The sequence below is a fragment of the Triticum urartu genome, chromosome 1 (genome assembly GCF_003073215.2).
Source record: "Triticum urartu cultivar G1812 chromosome 1, Tu2.1, whole genome shotgun sequence".
Lineage (NCBI taxonomy): Eukaryota > Viridiplantae > Streptophyta > Magnoliopsida > Poales > Poaceae > Triticum > Triticum urartu.
In genome coordinates this window covers 540,113,694-540,138,949 of record NC_053022.1, presented here as the reverse complement: position 1 = coordinate 540,138,949, position 25,256 = coordinate 540,113,694, and the positions used below count along the sequence as shown (strand labels likewise).

General features: G+C 50.1%; 1 protein-coding gene across 1 annotated transcript; it reads right to left on the bottom strand.

Moving 5' to 3' along the window:
* Nucleotides 1–24,136: 24,136 nt before the first annotated feature.
* On the bottom strand, nt 24,137–24,706 carry LOC125538124 (non-specific lipid-transfer protein 2-like). The gene has a single exon (XM_048701426.1). The coding sequence runs from the start codon at nt 24,618–24,620 to the stop codon at nt 24,330–24,332; it is 291 nt and encodes a 96-aa protein (XP_048557383.1). The 5' UTR covers nt 24,621–24,706; the 3' UTR covers nt 24,137–24,329.
* Between the last annotated feature and the right edge of the window lie 550 nt (nt 24,707–25,256).

Below are 25,256 nucleotides of genomic sequence, written 5' to 3'. Positions count from 1 at the left end.
GTTTTGAAAATTTTGAATTTCGTCAAATTTCATATTTTCTACATTTCAAAACGTTCTGAAAAAAACATAGATATACATGAAGGCATAACACACATGTGTGTAAATTTTCAGAGCAAAATACATTAAAATGAGGGCGGTGCAAAAAAGACAAATCTGGAGCTTTTTATCACATGGGCCGTCGGCATAGGCCTGAGTCCCGTCGGGATAGACCTATGCCGACGGCCCCCGTCGGCATAGGGCCGTCGGCAACATATGCATCGGCACAGCCAGGGAGGCCGTCGGCATAGAAAAGTCGTCGGCATATATGATACGCCGACGGGGCCCATACATCTATGCCGATGGCCCCGGCCGTCGGCAACTATCACGCCTAATGGCGGCCGCCGTCAAGTTTGGCCAATGACAGGCCGCCATGTGGCACACCTATGCCGACGGCCAGGCCGTCGGCCTAGTCAAAACCTACGCCGACGGCCTGGCCGTCGGCATAGGTGTGCCACGTGGCGGCCTGTCGTTGGCCATGGACCAGGGCTATGCCGACGGCTAGGCCGTCGGCCTAGTTTCGAACTATGCCGACGGCATAGTCGTCGGCATACTCCTTCATACAGAGTTCCCAGTAGCTGCCGTGTGGCACCTATGCCGACGGCATAGCCGTCGTCATAGCTTTTAAACTATGCCGACGGGCATAGGTGCCACTTGTCAGCTGCTGGGAGCTCACGCCAGCCCTATGCCGACGGCATAGCCGTCGGCATAGTTTGCTTTTAATTTTTTTTCTGTTTGTTTTCAAATCAGTTCAATTCAAATAACAACACATATATAACAGCACATATCAGCAGCACATATCAACGAACGTAAGCATAAGCATCATCACAACAATAGATCATCATCACACAAGCATAAGCATATCAACGAACGTAAGCATAAGCATAAGCATCATCACACAAGTCATCTAAATGATCATCAACACACACAAGTCATCTCAAGCATCATCATCACATCTCAAGCATCATCGAGCACCGCGGAGGTCGTCACCGCCAAGACCGCTGAAGCCCAGGTCGTCACTGCTAGCGGCAGCAGTACCGCCTCCACTTCCGCCTCCGCCTCCGTGGATCGGAGTGGTCGGGCTCCGTGTCTCCGGAGTGCTGCGAAGACCACCGCCAACGGTAGATCCACCTGTTCCCTGGATGTTGAAAACATATATTAACGGGATATATGACTGTGTTGAAAGGCATGACATGCTTTGGGTGAATAGATTGGGGATGAACTAACCGGCGAGGGGCCAGCGTTCTGTGCCACAAACTCCTCAAAGCTCAGCAGCACTGGTTGTGCTGGAGGGCATTGTGCTGGAGGGAACTGAGGACACCTGCCGGCCGCCATTTCCTGAAAAGCCTGCTGCATCTGGCTATCCCTCTGCACTTGGTGTTCATAAAGCCTCTGATGCCACGCCATGGTCTCCTGGCGTGTGTACTCCAGGTAGGCCTACGGTATGACATGATGGAACTCATAAAACTACTAAATGCGGAAAATAAAGTGAGCTATGAAGATAAGAGGGAAAATACTTACAGATTGTTGTTCCTGAAAGAGGGACTGTGCACTGGTCACTGGCTGGCTCGTGCGCTGGCTCAGGCTCGGGTCGATCCGACGAAGCTGTGTGTAGGAGATACTAGGAGTGATCACAGCATCGAGAACCGCCTCCCGACCGTGCTCCTTGGGCCCCATGCTCACCACCGCCCTGTCGTCCAGAGGCGCCACAATGGGGTCAGGTGTGTCAGGATGTAACTTCAGATACGCTTCCGAGTAGGCCTTCTTCCTCCCCGCGGTCTTCTTGTCGTAGTACTTGGGCTCGGCAGGCTTGGAGTCCTTCCGCGTATGGGCGATCTCCCACGCCTGCATGTGTGAGAGCGGCCGCTTCAGTTTCTCCTCCTGCACCACCAAACAGAGGTTAGTCATACATAAGAAAGTGATGGTAAATAGAAGAAGAAGAATGTTTAATGGGGTCAGTCATACATTAACTGCCTTGTGGAGATAGTGGTTTCGGTTTCCCTGAGCATGTACTCCCTCCGTCCCTTGGTTAGCCTTATTTTTGGTTCTCATAGCCGCCCAGGCTCCAGCCTCATCACACCAAAGATCCACCAATGCCGCCCAGGACTCGTCTTTTCCATAACACCAATTTGGACACACCTACATAATAAAAGCATAATGGCATGTAGGTGTGTCCAAATTGGTGTTATGGAAGCATAAAGCATAAAGCATAATGTACCACAAGGTAATGAAAGCATAATGAAAAATCTTTTATACTTACCGCCAAGAACTCGGGCCTCTCCAAGGTAATGCCCATCCTCCGCGCTTCTTCCTTGGTCATCTTCACACCAAGAACGTTGTGGTAGTATGTGGAGATGGCCACATAGCGCACCTCGTACTGCATCTGGCGGGCCTTCTTCTTGCATTGGCGCAACACGATCTGGTCCGCTCTAGCCCTGTGCTCCGGAAGAACTCGATAGAATTTCTACAATCATGCATGAAACAAGAATGGAAGAAGCCATGAGTTAAATCATTCATGAAACTAGAATGGACTTGTGCTTCTGAAGAGAACTCACCCAGAAAGTAGTGATCACGGCCTTGGCATGGGTCTCATGGTCCGCGTGGAGGGCCGCTTCCCAGTGGTCCCAGCTCGTGGCCAAAACCCGACGGTCCGGCTGCCTGACTGGATCCGGACAGTACAACCCCGGCCAGTATAACTTCAGCAAGACGGTGATGAGGCCGTTGGGAATACGGACCCCTTTAGAATATATCCAGTTGCTGCAAAAGAATGAACTATTAGCATGTGACAAGCAAAATAAATAACAACCGGAATAAGCATGTGACAAGCAAAATAATGAACCACTTACTCTTTTCCCGTGGGCTCAATGAGCCACTTCTGCTCCTCAGTAGCAGGAACCTGCTTTGGTAGCTTTGCGTTGCCACGCAGCCACCCCTTGTTGTCAACCCCCTTCCCGTCACCACCATCATCCCCGCCACCACCCCCCTCCTCGCCTGCCTCCCCCTCCCCAACCTCCTCCTCCTCCTCCTCCTCGCCTGCCTCCTCCTCCACCTCCTCCTCCTCCTCCTCCCTAGAGTGTACCTCACTGAGGAGGGTACCTCACTAGAGGAGGGCCTCGAAGACAACACCCCTAAGTCGGTGAGGGTGCGCTCTTTCTGGCCGCGACCCCCCTGTAGTGGCTCTCCCCCCAGCACCTCGTCCTCTAGAGGCTCTCCCCCCGCCCCTCCTCCTCTAGGGGCACCTCTCCCTCGACCTCCCTATGAGGAGTCATCGTCAAGTAGCCGAGGGGGAGGATTACGTGCTCGACCACTCCGACTAGGCAGGCCGACGACCTTGCGTAGGAAACCCACGTCGTCGGCCTTCCCCTTGCCCATGTTCCACGAACCTGCATTGAAAAGAGAAAAAGCAATTAGTAAATTAATGAAATGAAGAAAAAGGCATGATAATAAACACATTAATAAAAATGCATAAAAAGGCATATTCCTAAACTATAGAAAAAAAGACTTGAAACATACATCTGCTAGAACCCATATGAATCATCACTGTTGTAACCTCTTTCTTGGTCCGTCTCATCATCACTATCAATCATATCATCTTCATTGTCCGAAGGAGGTGGAGGCTCTTCCTCGTCGTCAGCGTCTTCGTTTAACTTTTCTAGCATAAGTATGTCATTTTCATTGACAATGGTCTCACCATCATTCCGTGCATCGTTGACGTTTGGGTCCACATCATCATCACCCAATGGTCTAGCGTCATCGTTTCTAACCACATCATCATCATCATCATCATCATCATCAGGTTGCTCTTGATAGATCACTCCCTCGTATGTCATGGGGTTAATGTTGTAGTAATCGTCTTCATTCGGGTCTGGTAGCTTACCATGTGGCGACACCTTGAACACAACTTCCCAACCCTTTAGATACACTTTCTGGCATGGGTAAGGCAGATAATATACTTGTGTAGCTTGGGTAGCCGCAATGACGAGATCGGCTCCGGCATAAATGGTTGATGGTTTAACTTCGACCAAACCAATGGAAGGCGTATGTTTTACCCCCTCCCGCGGATCGAACCATCGGCATTTGAACACAGGCAGACTTAGGGTCTCACACCCCTGGCGGAATTTAACCTCGTATATATTTTGTACCCTTCCGTAGTAGTCTACTTAATTTTGACCGGGGGTGTATACTCCAGTATTTATAGTTTTGGGATCGGGGCGGCTGTTTTGGTGCTCCTCTATATGGAAGCGATACCCATTCACATCATACTTTTTACATGTCATGACGGCAGGGTCAAAACCCATGGAAACCCATCTCAATTCATCATCCATAGATATGTTCGGATCTTTTCCCTACAAGTATAATGGAAATTGTTGCGTGCATTAGTTCGGTTAACTAATAAATGTTGAAGTAGGTATTTAATAGGGGAGTGTGGAAAATTACTTTCTCCATGAACCAAGCAACAAAAATTTTACGTCCAGGGTTTCCATGACGGAGAAGAGTAAGTGCCTCCGCCTCAGTAGGAGGATTCACTCCCGTCCATTCCTCTTGAACGAAATCACTAAAAAAAGATAAGCAGTGTTAGACGGGACTAAGTGAACATGAAACATGATGATGTGGAAGACATAAAGGAATGGTGTAGTGGTATTACCTCATCCACACTTCCTCAACTTCCTTGATGTTGTGCACGATATAGAACATGAGGTCCTCCCACTCTTGTCGTGGCATGTTATAAGATTTCGAGGCCCTAGCCCTCCCACCTTGCGGGTTGAATAGATCGAGCCCGGGTTGATACTTGGGCTCTTCTATATTGTATCGAGGCACCTTGTTATGCAGATGGGGAACGTGGTCTGGATAGTATGATGTCCTGAGGTCTGACACCTCCTCTAGGATAACTGCCTCAGCTATGGAAGCTTCAATCTTAGCTTTGTTTCCACATTTCCGTCGGAGATGCTTGTTCGCGAGGTGCAGAATGAGATGTGTCATCGGAGTAAAGAAGCCTGGCGAAAAGATCTTCTCTAGATTGACTATCAACTCCGGTGCCTTCTTATGCAATTTTTCAATCACCTCTTTACTTACTTCTTTAGCACAGAGCGTGTGGAAGAAATGGCTAAGCTCGGCAAGCACTCGCCAGACATGCTCGGGGACATAGCCTCGAACCATCACCGACATTATCCGCTCAATCCATACATGGTAGTCATGACTCTTCAGGCCGGTCACTTTGCCCGTTGAAAGATTGACTCCCTTACTTATATTCGATGCATAACCATCGGTGAACTTCAAAAAAAATTTCAGCCAGATAAGTACTTCTTTTTGTCTGGCGGTTTAAGGACAAAGTCAGCATCTGGCTTGAACCAGTTTTTTCGACCGCCTGTGGGAGGCTTCATGTTCAGGCGTGGTCTATCACAAATTCTCTGTTGATCGGCTCTAGCTTTTACGTTATCCTTCGTCTTATTAGGAATGTTGAGGATCGTGTGGAAAAGGGACTCTGCCACATTCTTTTCGGTGTGCATCACATCAATATTGTAAGGAAGTTTGAGGTCCTTGAAATAGGGAAGCTGCGAGAAGGGGGTAAAGTGAGTACAGTTGTGCGTCTCACCATATCCCTCGAAGCCTTTGGCTTTGCCTTTGCCTTTGCCTTTAGGCTTGAGAGCTTTTAGCTGAGCAAGAACATCTGCCCCCGAAAATGTAGGAATCTCGGTTACTTCATGAACAACCCGGCCTTTCGTGAAGTTCTTCTTGTCTTCCCTGTCTGGATGGTCTGGAGGGTGGAACTGTCGATGCAGGTCAAAGGCTACATACTTGCCACCCTTATTCAGCCAAATCATTCGCAGAGCCTGCATGCACACTGGGCATGGCATCTTACCACTTGTACACCATCCACAGAATAGAGCATAGCCTGGAAAGTCGTGCATGCAATAGTGCAACCAAACTTTCATCAAGAAATTTCTCTGCAGATCCCGGTCGTATGTCAACCTCGGAAAGTACCAAGAATGGTGCAAAGCATCCACAAGCGGCTGCATAAACACACCCAATTGCTTCCCCGGGTATTCAGGCCCCGGAATGATGAGCGACAAGAACATGGTCTTCCGTTGCATTAGGGCACCGGGAGGAAGATTGAGAGGAATTACAAACACAGGCCAGCAGCTGTATGGATTGGACGACATACCATATGGATTCAACCCATCACCTGATATGGCTATTCTGACATTCCCAGCCCCGGCTGCTTCCTCGGGGTATTCTTCATCGAATGACTTCCATGCTTCCCCTCCCGATGGATGTACGATTTTTTTTGGATTGTACCTTATACCTTCCTTGTGCCACTTCATCATTTTGGCAGACTCCTTCGTGATGAAAAGGCGTTGCAGTCTTTTTATAAAATCAAGATACCGAAGAACCTTAACGGGGATGGTTAGCTGCTTTTTCTCACCATCCTCACCGACCACCTCAATGTACCGAGACGAACCGCACTTCCTACAGTACTTGTCATCCGCATACTCATGCCTAAACAAAAGGCAATTCTTCGGGCAAACATCTATTTTCTCATAATCCATAGAGAGTGCCTTCATGATTTTCTTTGTATCGTACATGCTTTTCGGCAGTTCATGACCCTCAGGGAGGCTGTTAGCCCATACTCCCAGGAATGCTTCGAAGCATTTCTGGCTACAGCCGTACTCAGCCTTGACTACAATCAGTTGCGAGATGGCATCCAGCTGAGATATTTTCGCACCCGCATAAAGAGGTTTCTTCGACGAGGCCAAGACCTCCAAGAAGGCCTTTGCGGTTGCCTCCGGCTCCTCCGGTTCATTCTCTGAAGGTGTCGCATTTGCCGTTTCTGCAACAATGACATCATCTAGCATGTCCCTGACCCCGTCGTCCTCATATCCATCGATGCGTTGTCGCATCACCTGCTCTCTACCATGGTCCTGCTTGGCTATGTTTATCGGCGGCATGTCAAAGTTTGGCATATATCCATGCGTGCGAAGGTGCTCACTCATGTCCGTCTGATTTCTACGGTGATGTCTGGCACATCTCGCACAGGGGCATGGTGGGATAATTCTCATTGGACGACGGAATATCTCCTTCAAATACACATCGGTTTTCGCGACCCACTCTGATGTTACTCGATTCCGACGGATAAAACCACTGTACATCCACTGATTATCTGCCATCCTCTACTTTTTTGCAACCCACACAACATAATTAAGGATTCACTTAAATTAATCACATCAAATTTTTAGTTTCTACCGTGTTTAATCCACCTACATCTCTAATAGGTAAAGATGGGTCCTAATCCCACCCGAGGATGTGTAGATTGAGTACGTTCTCCATTCTACCCCGTTCCAAGACAAAATTTCGGCAGCACCTCCCCGTTGTTCTCCAGATACACGTCTCGGCAAATAGCCGAGAGAATGTGCTCCGGAGAACAATGGGGAGGCGCCGCCGAAATCCTGTCTCGGAACGGGGTAGAACATGGAGAACATACCCAATCTACACATCCTCGGGCTGTCCATGGAAAACGCTGGACAATCCGAAAGAGCTGCGGTGATAAATATGCAATTGAATGCATATTTATCGATGCAACCCTTTCGGACGGGAGACGCCTAGGTTACGTCAGTTGACTTGAGAATGAAATCTAGTGATATGAAAAATTGGAGGAGATGGAGTTGTTGCTCACCCTCGGCTGTAGAGGAAGTAGTCGAACAGCAGAGGGATGCTCAGGGGGACCAACGCGTCGGACAACGGTCACTCCGATGAAATGCGAAACCACAAAGCCTGCAAATTCCATCGTGACAAAAAATTAGAACATCACAACTCATAGAGCATATTTAAAACATTTAAACATGCATTCATTTATTTTTGCATCATGTAGGCAAAAAACCTAACAACATTAACAATATATTCATCATCGTCATCACATATTCATCATCATCATTATCACCTATTCGTCTAACCAAATTTTTTACTACCTATATTCATCATCGTCATCACATATTCATCATCGTCATCACATATTCATCATCGCCATCACATATTCATCATCGTCATCACATATTCATCATCGCCATCACATATTCATCATCGTCACCAATTTTTTTTCAAGGTATGCAACATATAGCATCTCATCTAACCAAATTTTTTTACTACCTATCTCACTATCTATCTAACTATCTATCTAACTATGTATCTAACTATCTAAATACCTATCTAAATACCTACCTAAATACCTGTCTAACTATCTATCTAACTAGCTACAAAATTACTAAAAACACTAAAAACTTCAAAAAAATTCACCTTCGAGATGGCCGGCCGGAGTTGGGGCGGGGAGGCGCGGGGTAGGAGCGGGGCGGCCGGCGCAGGGTCGGGGCGGGGTCGGTGCGGGCGACCGGCACAGGGTCGGGGAGGGGCGGCGCGGGCGCCCCTGGCTCGGGGCGGGGCGGCGCGGGGTCGGGGGGGAGGCGCGGGCGACGGGGGGCTCGGGGCCGGCGGTGGCGTGCTCAGGGCGGGCGGCGGAGGTGGTGGGCGGCGGCGCGGGTGTGGGTCGGGGGGGAAGGGGGAGATGGGGAATGGGTGGTGGGGGAGAACCGCAAGGGATAAGGTCAGCCCTATGCCGACGGCCAGTCCGTCGGCATAGTCCTGACCCTTTGCCACGTCATCGATCCGTGGACGTGTGCGCTGCTATGCCGACGGCTAAGCCGTCGGCATAGGCCCTTTGCATTTTTTTTATTTTTTTATTACGGCATATGTGTGACTCTCAGCACACTTTAAAACATAGTCCCACCTCGCCCAAAGACAAGCGTAGGAGGGCCCACCGTAACACCTGGCGGCATTGCTACCCCCCTCCGGTACCCCGTCCCGTCTAACCCTAACACAGACGACCGCCGGATCTAGCTCTTTGACCGTCTAACCACTCCAGGTGCCGGCGACAGCGCCGTCCGTGAGGGGGGCACACCCCGGACATGCGTGCCGGGCATTTGCAACCGCCACAACACTTCCAGACTTGTGAGAGGCCGCCTACGCAAGATTTGGCGGCATGCTAGCCCCCGGAGGCCGCCGGCCCCAGCCGTAGACGCGCGAAGGGCAATCCGCGTAGAGGGAATTTTTCGGATACTTCTCCATCACCAAAAATATGAAAAAATACCATCGTTCCTATAGCACATGTGCCCACGTCATGCAAAAAAACTCATGATTTTATCGCGCTCCGAGTATTTAGTAATATTGACGCCGCATCGTTACCGCAGAACGTCTACTACCGTGTCATCGCCGTCCGTGAGGGGGGGGGGCACGCCCCGGAGACGCGTCCCCGCCTCTTCGGACATGCCACCACACCACCCCGCATGTATGAGGGCCCGGTGCGACGCTCCGGTGGCATTGCTACCCCCCAGTGCCCCCGTCCCGCCTAACCCTGTAGCGTTTGACCACGGGATCTAGCCCTTTGACTTTGAACGGACGGGCTTTGACCAGTGGACCTCCCCACCCGGTTGTGTTAGGTCAGCCCATAGGAACACTTTGGAGCAACATCCAGGCCAGACACACAGCAAAATCCCCTCCGTGTAGACCCCACGCGTCCGTTTCCCCCCTCCAGGTGCCGGCGGCGGCGCCGTCCGTGAGGGGGGCACACCCCGGACACGCGTGCCGAGCGTTTGAAACTGCCACAACACTTCCAGACTTGTGAGAGGCCGCCTACGCAAGATTTGGCGGCATGCTAGCCCCCGGAGGCCGCCGGCCACAGCCGTAGACGCGCGAAGGGCAATCCGCGTAGAGAGAATTTTTCGGATACTTCTCCATCACCAAAAATTATGAAAAAAATACCATCGTTCCTATAGTACATGTGCCCACGTCGTGCAAAAAAACTCATGATTTTATCGCGCTTCGAGTATTTAGTAATATTGACGCCGCATCGTTACCGCAGAACGTCTACTACCGTGTCATCGCCGTCCGTGAGGGGGGCCACGCCCCGGAGACGCGTCCCGCCTCTTCGGACATGCCACCACACCACCCCGCATGTATGAGGGCCCGGTGCGACGCTCTGGTGGCATTGCTACCCCCAGTGCCCCCGTCCCGCCTAACCCTGTAGCGTTTGACCACGGGATCTAGCCCTTTGACTTTGCACGGACGGGCTTTGACCAGTGGACCTCCCCACCCGGTTGTGTTAGCTCAGCCCATAGGAACACTTTGGAGCAACATCCGGGCCAGACCCACCGCAAGATCCTGTTGGAAATATGCCCTAGAGGCAATAATAAATTAGTTATTATTATATTTCCTTGTTCATGATAATCGTTTATTATCCATGCTAGAATTGTATTGATAGGAAACTCAGATACATGTGTGGATACATAGACAGCACCATGTCCCTAGTAAGCCTCGAGTTGACTAGCTCGTTGATCAATAGATGGTTACGGTTTCCTGACCATGGACATTGGATGTCGTTGATAACGGGATCACATCATTAGGAGAATGATGTGATGGACAAGACCCAATCCTAAGCCTAGCACAAAGATCATGTAGTTCGTATGCTAAAGCTTTTCTAATGTCAAGTATCATTTCCTTAGACCATGAGATTGTGCAACTCCCGGATACCGTAGGAATACTTTGGGTGTGCCAAAGGTCACAACGTAACTGGGTGGCTGTAAAGGTACACTACAGGTATCTCCGAAAGTGTCTGTTGGGTTGGCACGAATCGAGACTGGGATTTGTCACTCCGTGTGACGGAGAGGTATCTCTGGGCCCACTCGGTAGGACATCATCATAATTTGCACAATGTGACCAAGGAGTTGATCACGGGATGATGTGTTACGGAACGAGTAAAAGAGACTTGCCGGTAACAAGATTGAACAAGGTATCGGGATACCGACGATCGAATCTCGGGCAAGTACAATACCGCTAGACAAAGGGAATTGTATACGGGATTGATCGAATCCTCGACATCGTGGTTCATCCGATGAGATCATCGAGGAGCATGTGGGAGCCAACATGGGTATCCAGATCCCGCTGTTGGTTATTGGCCGGAGAGTCGTCTCGGTCATGTCTACGTGTCTCCCGAACCCGTAGGGTCTACACACTTAAGGTTCGGTGACACTAGGGTTATAGAGATATTAGTATGCGGTAACCCGAAAGTTGTTTGGAGTCCCGGATGAGATCTCGGACGTCACGAGGAGTTCCGGAATGGTTCGGAGGTAAAGATTTATATATGGGAAGTCTTGTTTTGGTCGCCGGAAAAGTTTCGCGCATTATCGGTATTGTACCGGGAGTGCCGAAAGGGGTCCGGGGGTCCACCAAGGGGGTCCACCTGCCCCGGGGGCCACATGGGCTGTGGGGGTGTGCGCCTTGGCCTATATGGGCCAAGGGCACCATCCCCAAGAGGCCCATGCGCCAAGAGATAAGGGAAAGAAAGAGTCCTAAAGGGGGAAGGCACCTCCTAGGTGCCTTGGGGAGGATGGACTCCTCCCTGGCCACACCCTTCCTTGGAGGAAGGGCCAAGGCTACGCCCCCCCTCTCCCTTGGCCCTATATATAGTGGGGGGAAGGGAGGGCAGCCACATCTAAGCCCTGGCGCCTCCCTCTCCCTCCCATGACACATCTCCCTCCTCCCGCAGCGCTTGGCGAAGCCCTGTTGGAATCCCGCTACTTCCACCACCACGCCGTCGTGCTGCTGGATCTCCATCAACCTCTCCTTCCCCCTTGCTGGATCAAGAAGGAGGAGACGTCGCTGCTCCGTACGTGTGTTGAACGCGGAGGTGCCGTCCGTTCGGCGCTAGGATCATCGGCGATTTGGATCACGACGAGTACGACTCCATTAACCCCGTTCTCTTGAACGCTTCCGCGCACGATCTACAAGGGTATGTAGATCCACTCCTCCCTCGTTGCTAGATGACTCCATAGATAGATCTTGGTGACACGTAGGAAAATTTTGAATTTATGCTACGTTCCCCAACAGTGGCATCATGAGCTAGGTCTATGCGTAGTTTCTATGCACGAGTAGAACACAAAGTAGTTGTGGGCGTTGATTTTGTTCAATATGCTTACCGTTACTAGTCCAATCTTGATTCGGTGGCATTGTGGGATGAAGCGGCCCGGACCGACCTTACACGTACTCTTACGTGAGACTGGTTCCACCGACTGACATGCACTAGTTGCATAAGGTGGCTAGCGGGTGTCTGTCTCTCCCACTTTAGTCGGATCGGATTCGATGAAAAGGGTCCTTATGAAGGGTAAATAGCAATTGGCATATCACGTTGTGGTCTTTGCTTAGGTAAGAAACGTTCTTGCTAGAAACCCATAGCAGCCACGTAAAACATGCAAACAACAATTAGAGGACGTCTAACTTGTTTTTGCAGGGTATGCTATGTGATGTGATATGGCCAAAGGATGTGATGAATGATATATGTGATGTATGAGATGATCATGTTCTTGTAATAGGAATCACGACTTGCATGTCGATGAGTATGACAACCGGCAGGAGCCATAGGAGTTGTCTTAATTTATTTATGACCTGCGTGTCAACATAAACGTCATGTAATTACTTTACTTTATTGCTAACCGTTAGCTGTAGTAGTAGAAGTAATAGTTGGCGAGGCAACTTCATGGAGACACGATGATGGAGATCATGATGATGGAGATCATGGTGTCATGCCGGTGACGATGATGATCATGGAGCCCCGAAGATGAAGATCAAAAGGAGCAATATGATATTGGCCATATCATGTCACTATTATTTGATTGCATGTGATGTTTATCATGTTTTTGCATCTTGTTTACTTAGAACGACGGTAGTAAATAAGATGAACCCTCATTAAAATTTCAAGAAAGTGTTCCCCCTAACTGTGCACTGTTGTGAAAGTTCGTCGTTTCGAAGCACCACGTGATGATCGGGTGTATAGATTCTAACGTTCGAATACAACGGGTGTTGACGAGCCTAGCATGTACAGACATGGCCTCGGAACACATGCGAAACACTTAGGTTAACTTGACGAGCCTAGCATGTACATACATGGCCTCGGAACACAAGAGACCGAAAGGTCGAGCATGAGTCGTATGGTAGATACGATCAACATGAAGATGTTCACCGATGTTGACTAGTCCGTCTCACGTGATGATCGGACACGGCCTAGTTGACTCGGATCATGTAATCACTTAGATGACTGGAGGGATGTCTATCTGAGTGGGAGTTCGTAAGATGAACTTAATTACCCTGAACATAGTCAAAATGTCTTCGCAAATTATGTCGTAGCTCGCGCTTCAGTTCTACTATTTAGATATGTTCCTAGAGAAAAATTAGTTGAAAGTTGATAGTAGCATTTATGCAGACAGTAGAAGGCTTATGTCCTTAATGCACCGCTCAGTGTGCTGAACCTCGAACGTCGTCTGTGGATGTTGCGAACATCTGACATACACGTTTTGATGACTACATGATAGTTCAGTGCGTAATGCTAAATGGTTTAGAATTGAGGCACCAAAGATGGTTTTTGAAACATCGCAGAACATATGAGATGTTCCAAGGACTGAAATTGGGATTTCAGGCTCGTGCCCACGTCAAGAGGTATAAGACCTCCGACGATTTTCTTAGCCTGCAAACTAAGGGAGAAAAGCTCAATTGTTGAGCTTGTGCTCAGATTGTCTGAGTACAACAATCGCTTGAATCAAGTGGGAGTTGATCTTCCAAATGAAATAGTGGTAGTTCTCCGAAGTCATTACCACCAAGCTGCTAGAGCTTCGTGATGAACTATAATATATCAGGGACATATATGATGATCCTTGAGATATTCGCGATGTTTGACACCACAAAAGTAGAAATCAAGAAGGAGCATCAATTGTTGATGGTTGGTGAAACCACTAGTTTCAAGAAGGGCAAGGGCAAGAAGGGATACTTCATGAAACGGCAAATCAGCTGCTGCTCTAGTGAAGAAACCCAAGGTTGAACCCAAACCCGAGACTAAGTGCTTCTGTAATAAGGGGAACAGCCACTGGAGCAGAATTACCCTAGATACTTGGTAGATGAGAAGGCTGGCAAGGTCGATAGAAGTATATTGGATATACATTGTGTTAATGTGTACTTTACTAGTACTCCTAGTAGCACCAGGGTATTAGATACTTGTTCGGTTGCTAAATGTTGGTAACTCGAAATAAAAGCTACGGAATAAACGGAGACTAGCTAAAGGTGAGCTGACGATATGTGTTGGAAGTGTTTCCAATGTTGATATGATCAAAGCATCGCACGCTCCCTCTACCATCGAGATTGGTGTTAAACCTAAATAATTGTTATTTGGTGTTTGCGTTGAGCATAGACATGATTGGATTATGTCTATCGCAATACGGTTATTCATTTAAGGAGAATAATGGTTACTTTGTTTATTTGAATAATACCTTCAATGGTCTTACACCTAAAATGAATGGTTTGTTGAATCTCGATCGTAGATGATACACATGTTCATGCCAAAAGATATAAGATAGTAATGATAGTACCACCTACTTGTGGCACTGCCACGTAAGTCATATCGGTATAAAACGCATAAAGAAGCTCCATGTTGATGGATCTTTGGGCTCACTCGTTTTTGAAAAGTTTGAGACATGTGAACCATGTCTATTGGTGTATATGCATGAAGAAACTCCATGCAAATGGACCATTTGGACTCACTTGATTTTGAATCACTTGAGACATGCAAATCATACCACATGGGCAAAATGATTGAAAGCCTCGTTTTCAGTAAAATGGAACTAGAAAGCAACTTGTTGGAAGTAATACATTTTGATGTGTGCAGTCCAATGAGTGCTGAGGCGTGTAGTGGATATCGTTATGTTCTTACTTCACAGATGATTTGAGTAGATGTTGAGTACATTTACTTGATGAATCATGAGTCTGAATTATTGAAAGGTTCAAGTAATTTCAGGGTGAAGTTGAAAGATCGTCGTAACAAGAGGATAAAATATCTATGATATGATCATAGAGATGAATATCTGAATTACGAGTTTGGCACAGAATTAAGACATTGTGGAAATTGTTTCACAACTAATACAGCCTGGAACACCATAGTGTGATGGTGTGTCCGAACATCATAACTGCACCCTATTGGATATGATGCATACCATGATGTCTCTTATCGAATTACCACGATAGTTTATGGGTTAGGCATTAGAGACAACCGCATTCACTTTAAATAGGGCACCACGTAATTCCGATGAGATGACACCATATGAACTATGGTTTAGAGAAACCTAAGCTGTCATTTCTTACAAGTTTGGGGCTGCGACGCTTATGTGAAAAAGTTTCAGGCTGATAAGCTCGAACCCAAAGCGGATAAATGCATAGGACACCCAAAACAGTTGGGTATACCTCCTGTCTCAGATCCAAAAGCAATAAGGGATTGTTTCTAGAATCGGGTCCTTTCTCGAGGAAAAGTTTCTCTCGAAAGAATTGAGTGGGAGGATGGTGGAGACTTGATGAGGTTGTTGAACCGTCTCTTCAACTAGTGTGTGGCAGGGCACAGGAAGTTGTTCCTGTGGCACCTACACCAATTGAAGTGGAAGCTTATGATAGTGATCATGAAACTTCGGATCAAGTCACTACCAAACCTCGTGGGATGACAAGGATGCGTACTACTTCAGAGTGGTACGTAATCCTGTCTTGGAAGTCATGTTGCTAGACAACAATGAACCTACGAGCTATGGAGAAGCGATGGTGGGCCCGGATTCCGATAAATGTCTCGAGGCCATAAAATCTGAGAGAGGATCCATGTATGAAAACAAAGTGTAGACTTTGGCAGAACGGCTCGATGGTCGTAAGGCTGTTGAGTACAGATGGATTTTAAAAGGAAGACGGACAATGATGGTAAGTATCACCATCAAGAAAGCTCGACTTGTCGTTAAGATATTTTCCGACAAGTTCAAGGAGTTGACTACGATGAGACTTTCTCACTCGTAGAGATGCTAAGAGTCTATTGGAATTATATTAGCGATTACTGCATTGTTTATGAAATCTTGCAGATAGGATGTCAAAAACATTGTTTTCTCAATGATTTTCTTGAGGAAAGGTTGTATGTGATACAACCGGAAGGTTTTGTTAATCCTGAAAGATGCTAATAAGTATGCAAAGCTCCAGCAATCCTTCTAAGGACTGGAGTAAGCATCTCGGAGTTGGAATGTATGCTTTGATAAGATGATCAAAGTTTTGGGTGTATACAAAGTTTATGAGAAACTTGTATTTCCAAGGAAGTGAGTGGAAGCACTATAGAATTTCTGATAAATATATGTTGTTGACATATTGTTAATCAGAAATGACGTAGAATTTCTGGAAAGCATATAGGGTTATTTGGAAAGTGTTTTTCAATGGAAAGCCTGGATTAAGCTACTTGAACATTGAGCATCAAGATCTATAAGGATAGATCAAAACGCTTAATGGTACTTTCAAATGAGCACATACCTTGACATGATCTTGAAGGTGTTCAAGATGGACCAGTCAAAGAAGGAGTTCTTGCCTGAGTTGTAAGGTATGAAGTTAAGACTTAAAGCTCGACCACGGCAGAAGAAAGAGGAAGGACGAAGGTCGTCCCCTATGCTTTTGTCATAGGCTCTATACGGTATGCCATGCTGAGTACCGCACCTGATGTGTGCCTTGCCACATATCTGGCAAGAGGGTACAAAGGTAATCTAGGAGTAGATCACCAGATAGCGGTCTAAATTATCCTTAGAGGAATAAGGATATGTTTCTCGGTTATGGAGGTGATAAAGAGTTCGACGTAAAGAGTTACGTCGATGCAAGCTTTAACACCTATCTGAATGACTCTGAGTAGCAAACCGGATACGTATAGTGGAGCAACCATTTGGAATAGCTCCAAGTGGAGCGTGGAAGCAGCATTTATAATATGACCTAGAGATTTGCGAAGTACATACGGATCTGAATGTTGCAGACCCGTTGACTAAAACCTCTCTCACAAGCAAAACATGATCAAACCCAGAACTCATTGAGTCTTAATCACATAATGATGTGAACTAGTTTAGTGACACTAGTAAATTCTTTGGATGTTGGTCACATGGCGATGTGACCTGTGACTGTTAATCACATGACGATGTGAACTAGATTATTGACTCTAGTGCAAGTGGGAGACTGTTGGAAATATGCCCTAGAGGCAATAATAAATTAGTTATTATTATATTTCCTTATTCATGATAATCGTTTATTATCCATGCTAGAATTGTATTGATAGGAAACTTAGATACATGTGTGGATACATAGACAACACCATGTCCCTAGTAAGCCTCTAGTTGACTAGCTCGTTGATCAATAGATGGTTACGGTTTCCTGGCCATGGACATTGGATGTCATTGATAATAGGATCACATCATTAGGAGAATGATGTGATGGACAAAGACCCAATCCTAAGCCTAGCACAAGATCATGTAGTTCGTATGCTAAAGCTTTTCTAATGTCAAGTATCATTTCCTTAGACCATGAGGTTGTGTAACTCCCAGATACCGTAGGAATACTTTGGGTGTGCCAAATGTCACAATGTAACTGGGTGGCTATAAAGGTACACTACAGGTATCTCCGAAAGTGTCTGTTGGGTTGGCACGAATCGAGACTGGGATTTGTCACTCTGTGTGACGGAGAGGTATCTCTGGGCCCACTCGGTAGGACATCATCATAATGTGCACAATGTGACCAAGGAGTTGATCACGGGATGATGTGTTACGGAACGAGTAAAAGAGACTTGCCGGTAACGAGATTGAACAAGGTATCGGGATACCGACGATCGAATCTCGGGCAAGTACAATACCGCTCGACAAAGGAAATTGTATACGGGATTGATCAAATCCTGGACATCGTGGTTCATCCGATGAGATCATCGAGGAGCATGTGGGAGCCAACATGGGTATCCAGATCCCGCTGTTGGTTATTGGCCGGAGAGTCGTCTCGGTCATGTCTACGTGTCTCCCAAACCCGTAGGGTCTACACACTTAAGGTCCGATGACACTAGGGTTATAGAGATATTAGTATGCGATAACCCGAAAGTTGTTCAGAGTCCCGGATGAGATCCCGGACGTCACGAGGAGTTCCGGAATGGTCCGGAGGTAAAGATTTATATATGGGAGGTCTTTTTTTGGTCGCCGGAAAAGTTTCGCGCATTATCGGTATTGTACCGGGAGTGCCGAAAGGGGTCCGGGGGTCCACCAAGGGGGTCCACCTGCCCCGGGGGCCACATGGGCTGTAGGGGTGTGCGCCTTGGCCTATATGGGCCAAGGGCACCAGCCCCAAGAGGCCCATGCACCAAGAGATAAGGGAAAGAAAGAGTCCTAAAGGGGGAAGGCACCTCCTAGGTGCCTTGGGGAGGATGGACTCCTCCCTGGCCGCACGCTTCCTTGGAGGAAGGGCCAAGGCTGCGCCCCCCCTCTCCCTTGGCCCTATATATAGTGGGGGGAAGGGAGGGCAGCCACATCTAAGCCCTGGCGCCTCCCTCTCCCTCCCATGACACATCTCCCTCCTCCCGCAGCGCTTGGCGAAGCCCTGTTAGAATCCCGCTACTTCCACCACCACGCCGTCGTGCTGCTGGATCTCCATCAACCTCTCCTTCCCCCTTGCTGGATGAATAAGGAGGAGACGTCGCTGCTCCGTACGTGTGTTGAACGCGGAGGTGCCGTCCGTTCGGCACTAGGATCATCAGTGATTTGGATCACGACGAGTACGACTCCATCAACCCCGTTCTCTTGAACGCTTCCGCGCGCGATCTACAAGGGTATGTAGATCCACTCCTCCCTCGTTGCTAGATGACTCCATAGATAGATCTTGGTGACACGTAGGAAAATTTTGAATTTATGCTACGTTCCCCAACAGATCCCCTCCGTGTAGACCCGACGCGTCCGTTTCCCCCCTCCAGGTGCCGGCGGCGGCGCCGTCCGTGAGGGGGGCACACCACGGACACGCGTGCCGAGCGTTTGCAACCGCCACAACACTTCCAGACTTGTGAGAGGCCGCCTACGCAAGATTTGGCGGCATGCTAGCCTCCGGAGGCCGCCGGCCACAGCAGTAGACGCGTGAAGGGCAATCCGCGTAGAGGGAATTTTTCGGATACTTCTCCGTCACCAAAAATTATGAAAAAATACCATCGTTCCTATAGCACATGTGCCCATGTCGTGCAAAAAAACTCATGATTTTATCACGCTCCGAGTATTTAGTAATATTGGCGCCGCATCGTTACCGCAAAACGTCTACTACCATGTCATCGCCGTCCGTGAGGGGGGGCCACGCCCCGGAGACGCGTCCCGCCTCTTCGGACATGCCACCACACCACCCCGCATGTATGAGGGCCCGGTGCGACGCTCCGGTGGCATTGCTACCCCCCAGTGCCCCCGTCCCGCCTAACCCTGTAGCGTTTGACAACGGGATCTAGCCCTTTGACTTTGCACGGACGTGCTTTGACCAGTGGACCTCCCCACCCGGTTGTGTTAGGTCAGCCCGTAGGAACACTTTGGAGCAACATCCAGGCCAGACCCACAGCAAGATCCCCTCCGTGTAGACCCCACGCGTCCGTTTCCCCCCTCCAAGTGCCGGTGGCGGCACCGTCCGTGAGGGAGACACACCCCGGACACGCGTGCCGGGCGTTTGCAACCGCCACAACACTTCTAGACTTGTGAGAGGCCGCCTACGCAAGATTTGGCGGCATGCTAGCCCCCGGAGGCCGCCGGCCACAGCCGTAGACGCGCGAAGGGCAATCCACGTAGAGGGAATTTTTCGGATACTTCTCCATCACCAAAAATTATGAAAAAATACCATCGTTCCTATAGCACATGTGCCCATGTCGTGCAAAAAAACTCATGATTTTATCGCGCTCCGAGTATTTAGTAATATTGACGCCGCATCGTTACCGCACAATGTCTACTACCGTGTCATCGCCGTCCGTGAGGGGGGGCCACACCCCGGAGATGCGTCCCGTCTCTTCGGACATGCCACCACACCACCCCGCATGTATGAGGGCCCGGTGCGATGCTCCAGTGCCATTGCTCCCCCCCCCCCCCGAGTGCCCCCGTCTCGCCTAACCCTGTAGCATTTGACCACGGGATCTATCCCTTTGACTTTGCACGGACGGGCTTTGACCAGTGGACCCCCCACCCGGTTGTGTTAGGTCAGCCCATAGGAACACTTTGGAGCAACATCCGGGCCAGGCCCACAGCAAGATCCCCTCCGTGTAGACCCCATGCGTCCGTTTCCCCCCTCCAGGTGCCGGCGGCGGCGCCGTCCGTGAGGGGGGCACACCCCGGACACGCGTGCCGGGCGTTTGCAACTGCCACAACACTTCCAGACTTGTGAGAGGCCGCCTACGCAAGATTTGGCGGTATGCTAGCCCCCGGAGGCCGCCGGCCACAGCCGTAGACGCGCGAAGGGCAATCCGCGTAGAGGGAATTTTTCGGATACTTCTCCATCACCAAAAATTATGAAAAAATACCATCATTCCTATAGCACATGTGCCCACGTCGTGCAAAAAAAACTCATGATTTTATCGCGCTCCGAGTATTTAGTAATATTGGCACCGCATCGTTACCGCAAAACGTCTACTACCGTGTCATCGCTGTCCGTGAGGGGGGGCCACGCCCCGGAGACACGTCCCGCCTCTTTGTACATGCCACCACACCACCCCGCATGTATGAGGGCCCGGTGCGACGCTCCGGTGGCATTGCTACCCCCAAGTGCCCCCGTCCCGCCTAACCCTATAGCGTTTGACCACGTGATCTAGCCCTTTGACATTGCATGGACGGGCTTTGACCAGTGGACCTCCCCACCCGGTAGTGTTAGGTCAGCCCATAGGAACACTTTGGAGCAACATCCGGGCCAGACCCACAGCAAGATCCCCTCCGTGTAGACCCCACACGTCCGTTTCCCCCCTCCAGGTGCCGGCGACGGCGCCGTCCGTGAGGGGGCACACCCCGGACACGCGTGCCGGGCGTTTGCAACCGCCACAACACTTCCAGACTTGTGAGAGGCCGCCTACGCAAGATTTGGCGGCATGCTAGCCTCCGGAGGCCGCCAGCCACAGCCGTAGACGCGCGAAGGGCAATCCGCGTAGAGGGAATTTTTCGGATACTTCTCCATCACCAAAAATTATGAAAAAATACCATCATTCCTATAGCACATGTGCCCACGTCGTGCAAAAAAAACTCATGATTTTATCGCGCTCCGAGTATTTAGTAATATTGGCGCCGCATCGTTACCGCAAAACGTCTACTACCGTGTCATCGCCGTCCGTGAGGGGGGGCCACGCCCCGGAGACGCGTCCCGCCTCTTTGTACATGCCATCACACCACCCCGCTTGTATGAGGGCCCGGTGCGACGCTCCGGTGGCATTGCTACCCCCAGTGCCCCCGTCCCGCCTAACCCTATAGCGTTTGACCACGGGATCTAGCCCTTTGAATTTGCACGGACGGGCTTTGACCAGTGGACCTCCCCACCCGGTTGTGTTAGGTCAGCCCATAGGAACACTTTGGAGCAACATCCGGGCCAGACCCACAGCAAGATCCCCTCCGTGTAGACCCCACGCGTCCGTTTCCCCCCTCCAGGTGCCGGCGGCGGCGCCGTCCGTGAGGGGGGCACACCCCGGACACGCGTGCCGGGCGTTTGCAACCGCCACAACACTTCCAGACTTGTGAGAGGCCGCCTACGCAAGATTTGGCGGCATGCTAGCCTCCGGAGGCCGCCGGCCATAGCCGTAGACGCGCGAAGGGCAATCCGCGTAGAGGGAATTTTTCGGATACTTCTCCATCACCAAAAATTATGAAAAAATACCATCGTTCCTATAGCACATGTGCCCACGTCGTGTAAAAAAACTATTGATTTTATCGCGCTTTGAGTATTTAGTAATATTGACGCCGCATCGTTACCGCAGAACGTCTACTACCGTGTCATCGCCGTTCGTGAGGGGGGGGCATGCCCTGGAGAGGCGTCCCGCCTCTTCGGACATGCCACCACACCACCCCGCATGTATGAGGGCCCGGTGCGACGCTCCGGTGGCATTGCTACCCCCAAGTGGCCCCGTCCCGCCTAACCCTGTAGCGTTTGACCATGGGATCTAGCCCTTTGACTTTGCACGGACGGGCTTTGACCAGTGGACCTCCCCACCCGGTTGTGTTAGGTCAGCCCATAGGAACACTTTGGAGCAACATCCGGGCCAGGCCCAAAGCAAGATCCCCTCCGTGTAGACCCCACGCGTCCGTTTCCCCCCTCCAGGTGCCGGCGGCGGCGCCGTCCGAGAGGGGGGCACACCCCGGACACGCGCGCCGGGCGTTTGCAATCGCCACAACACTTCCAGACTTGTGAGAGGCCGCCTACGCAAGATTTGGCGGCATGCTAGCCCCCGGAGGCCGCCGGCCACAGCCATAGACGCGCGAAGGGCAATCCGCGTAGAGGGAATTTTTCGGATACTTCTCCATCACCAAAAATTATGAAAAAATACCATCGTTCCTATAGCACATGTGCCCACGTCGTGCAAAAAAACTCATGATTTTATCGCGCTCCGAGTATTTAGTAATATTGACGCTGCATCGTTAACGCACAACGTCTACTACCGTGTCATCGTCGTCCGTGAGGGGGGGCCACGCCCCGGAGACGTGTCCCGCCTCTTCGGACATGCCACCACACCACCCCGCATGTATGAGGGCCCGGTGCGACGCTCCGGTGGCATTGCTACCCCCAGTGCCCCCGTCCCGCCTAATCCTGTAGTGTTTGACCACGGGATCTAGCCCTTTGACTTTGCACGGACGGGCTTTGACCAGTAGACCTCCCCACCCGGTTGTGTTACGTCAGCCCATAGGAACACTTTGGAGCAACATCCGGGCCAGACCCACAACAAGATCCCCTCCGTGTAGACCCCACGCGTCCGCTTCCCCCCTCCAGGTGCCGGCGGCAGCGCCGTCCGTGAGGGGGGGGGTACACCCCGGACACTGTGGCCAAACCCCGGAGCCCCAAGACGGGCGTCTACGCATGCATGAACACTTTCACATATGCATCGGGACTCGTGCGATGTTTCGGTGACATAGCTACACCCCCCCCACCAATCAGAATTCCTTCAGTGTCGACCGTTTCCCCCTCCGTGACACGGCGATAGCGACGCTCGTAACGGGGGGCAATCGATAAACCATCGGGTATGTTTTTTTAGATAAGGCATAATTATCTTATGCAAAAACAAAAACTAAAATAAAGTAAAAATAACAAAACAAAGTAAAAATAAAAAATAAAGTAAAATACACGTATGCCGACGGCCTCTGTGCACACACGGAGGTTGTCCCACGGATCGATGACGTAGCGTGGCACACGGATCGATGACGTGGCAAAGGGGCCTATGCCGACGGCTGTGCCGTAGGCATACCTCTGCCATAGATAAACAAAGTAAAAATAAAAAAATTAAGTAAAATAAACGTATGCCGACGGCAAGGCCGTCGGCATATCTGTGCACACACGGAGGTTGTCCCACGGATCGATGACGTGGCGTGGCAGACGGATCGATGACGTGGCAGAGGGGCCTATGCCGACGGCTATGCCGTAGGCATACCTCTGCCACAGATATGCCGACGGCCGCCGTTACCTCCCGTCGGTGTAGGATCAACGCCGTCAAATGGTCAGCGCTGACCGGGCAGGTGGGCCCGGGATATGCCGACAGCCGATCCTATGCCGACGGGCCCCGTAGGCGTACCTCGGGCGGTCCCGTCGGCGTAGATGGATGTATGCCGACGGCTTTTCTACGCCTGCGGCCTATCCTTGGCCGTCGGCATAGGTCCATAGATGCCGACGGGGGCCGTCGGCATAGATTTGGCCGTCGGCAACCCCAGTTTTTCTGGTAGTGATCCTCCTAGGTCATGAATTTATCTTTTTTTTGTACAGGCCGCATTTCAACGTTTTGACCCTAAAATTTTACACACATACACATAACATCCTTGTTTACTTCCACAAATTTTTCAGATTTTTTTAAAACCAAAAATTTTGAATCTTTATTTTTATTTTAAAAAAAGGCCTCCATGGAGGCCGAGAGCCAAACGTCCATTCTCGGAATGGAGGGAGTAGTTTATTGATGACTACCACGAAGGCCACATGAAAATATGCACGCGAGGAAGAACATGCAAATTGCATATAGCTGGAAACATCGTCATTATTGCGTAAATTCAGATACACATCGGTCCACGTACATCGTCAGGGTAGCTAGACAGTGTTGGGAAACAAGCAAACACTGACACATCAACACACATGAAACATGCAGCGAGAGGCCAGAGAGGAGCGCGTGCGCGCTGGGCTCTCTCGTGTGGATCGATCATATATGCGTCGATCTAGCATGATGGCACGGGCACCTTGCAGGCGGCCATGACCTTCTTGCCGTTGGGGGAGTCGACGTACTGCTTCAGGTTGGGGTCGCGCGCGTACTGGCACATGCACGGCTGCTGCTCCTTCATCTTGCTGCAGCACGACGCCGTGGGCGCCGCGCTCCCGATGATGGCCCCCGCGCACGGGGTCAGCTGCAGCGCGTTGCAGGTCGCCGCCTCCGCGCCCGCCGGCGCCACCATCAGCACCACCGCCGAGAAGGCCAGGAGCGCCACCACCACCTGCCCCAAGTACTTCATGGCGTCTTTCTGAAACAACAGATTGATCGACTAGTAGTGAGCTAGTGGCTTCTGCAAGTATGGCTTCAGATGGATGTGAGCGTTTGTGGTGAGATGGGTGGTATTTATAGGCTCTCGATTGAGAGAGTGAGGCAGTGTTGCTGGGATGGTGATGATGGTGAGCTGAGCACAAGTTTAGACGTGGCTAGCTAGTGCGGTACAGGCGTGCAACGCATATTGGCTGAATTCATATATGTGCCTTCTTGTCAGAAGCACATAGCGTTCATGGAAGACAAGATGATGAGCAGAAATGGTCCACGCACTGCACCACTACGCCACTCGATGCAAAACTGAAAGGGGATAATATATACTGGCCGGTTTTAGTCGCGCTGAAAGCAACTCCAACTAGCATAACAATGCCGCGCGCACTAGCTCTGTGCAGCACCGCAAGTGTCGAAAAATGCAGGTTAGGTGGAGGTTTGTTAACTAAGCTGCTTAAAAGCACCACGAAAAGGTTCAGTTGCTTTGATGCTAGTTAGTCCGGTTGCTTCGCAAAGCCAAGGGAACATAAAACATCTGTGGTAGTAATAAAGAGCTAAATGTAACAGTTAGAAATGTAAGTGATTGGTTCAGGCCTGCATGTCTGGCTCGGTGTAT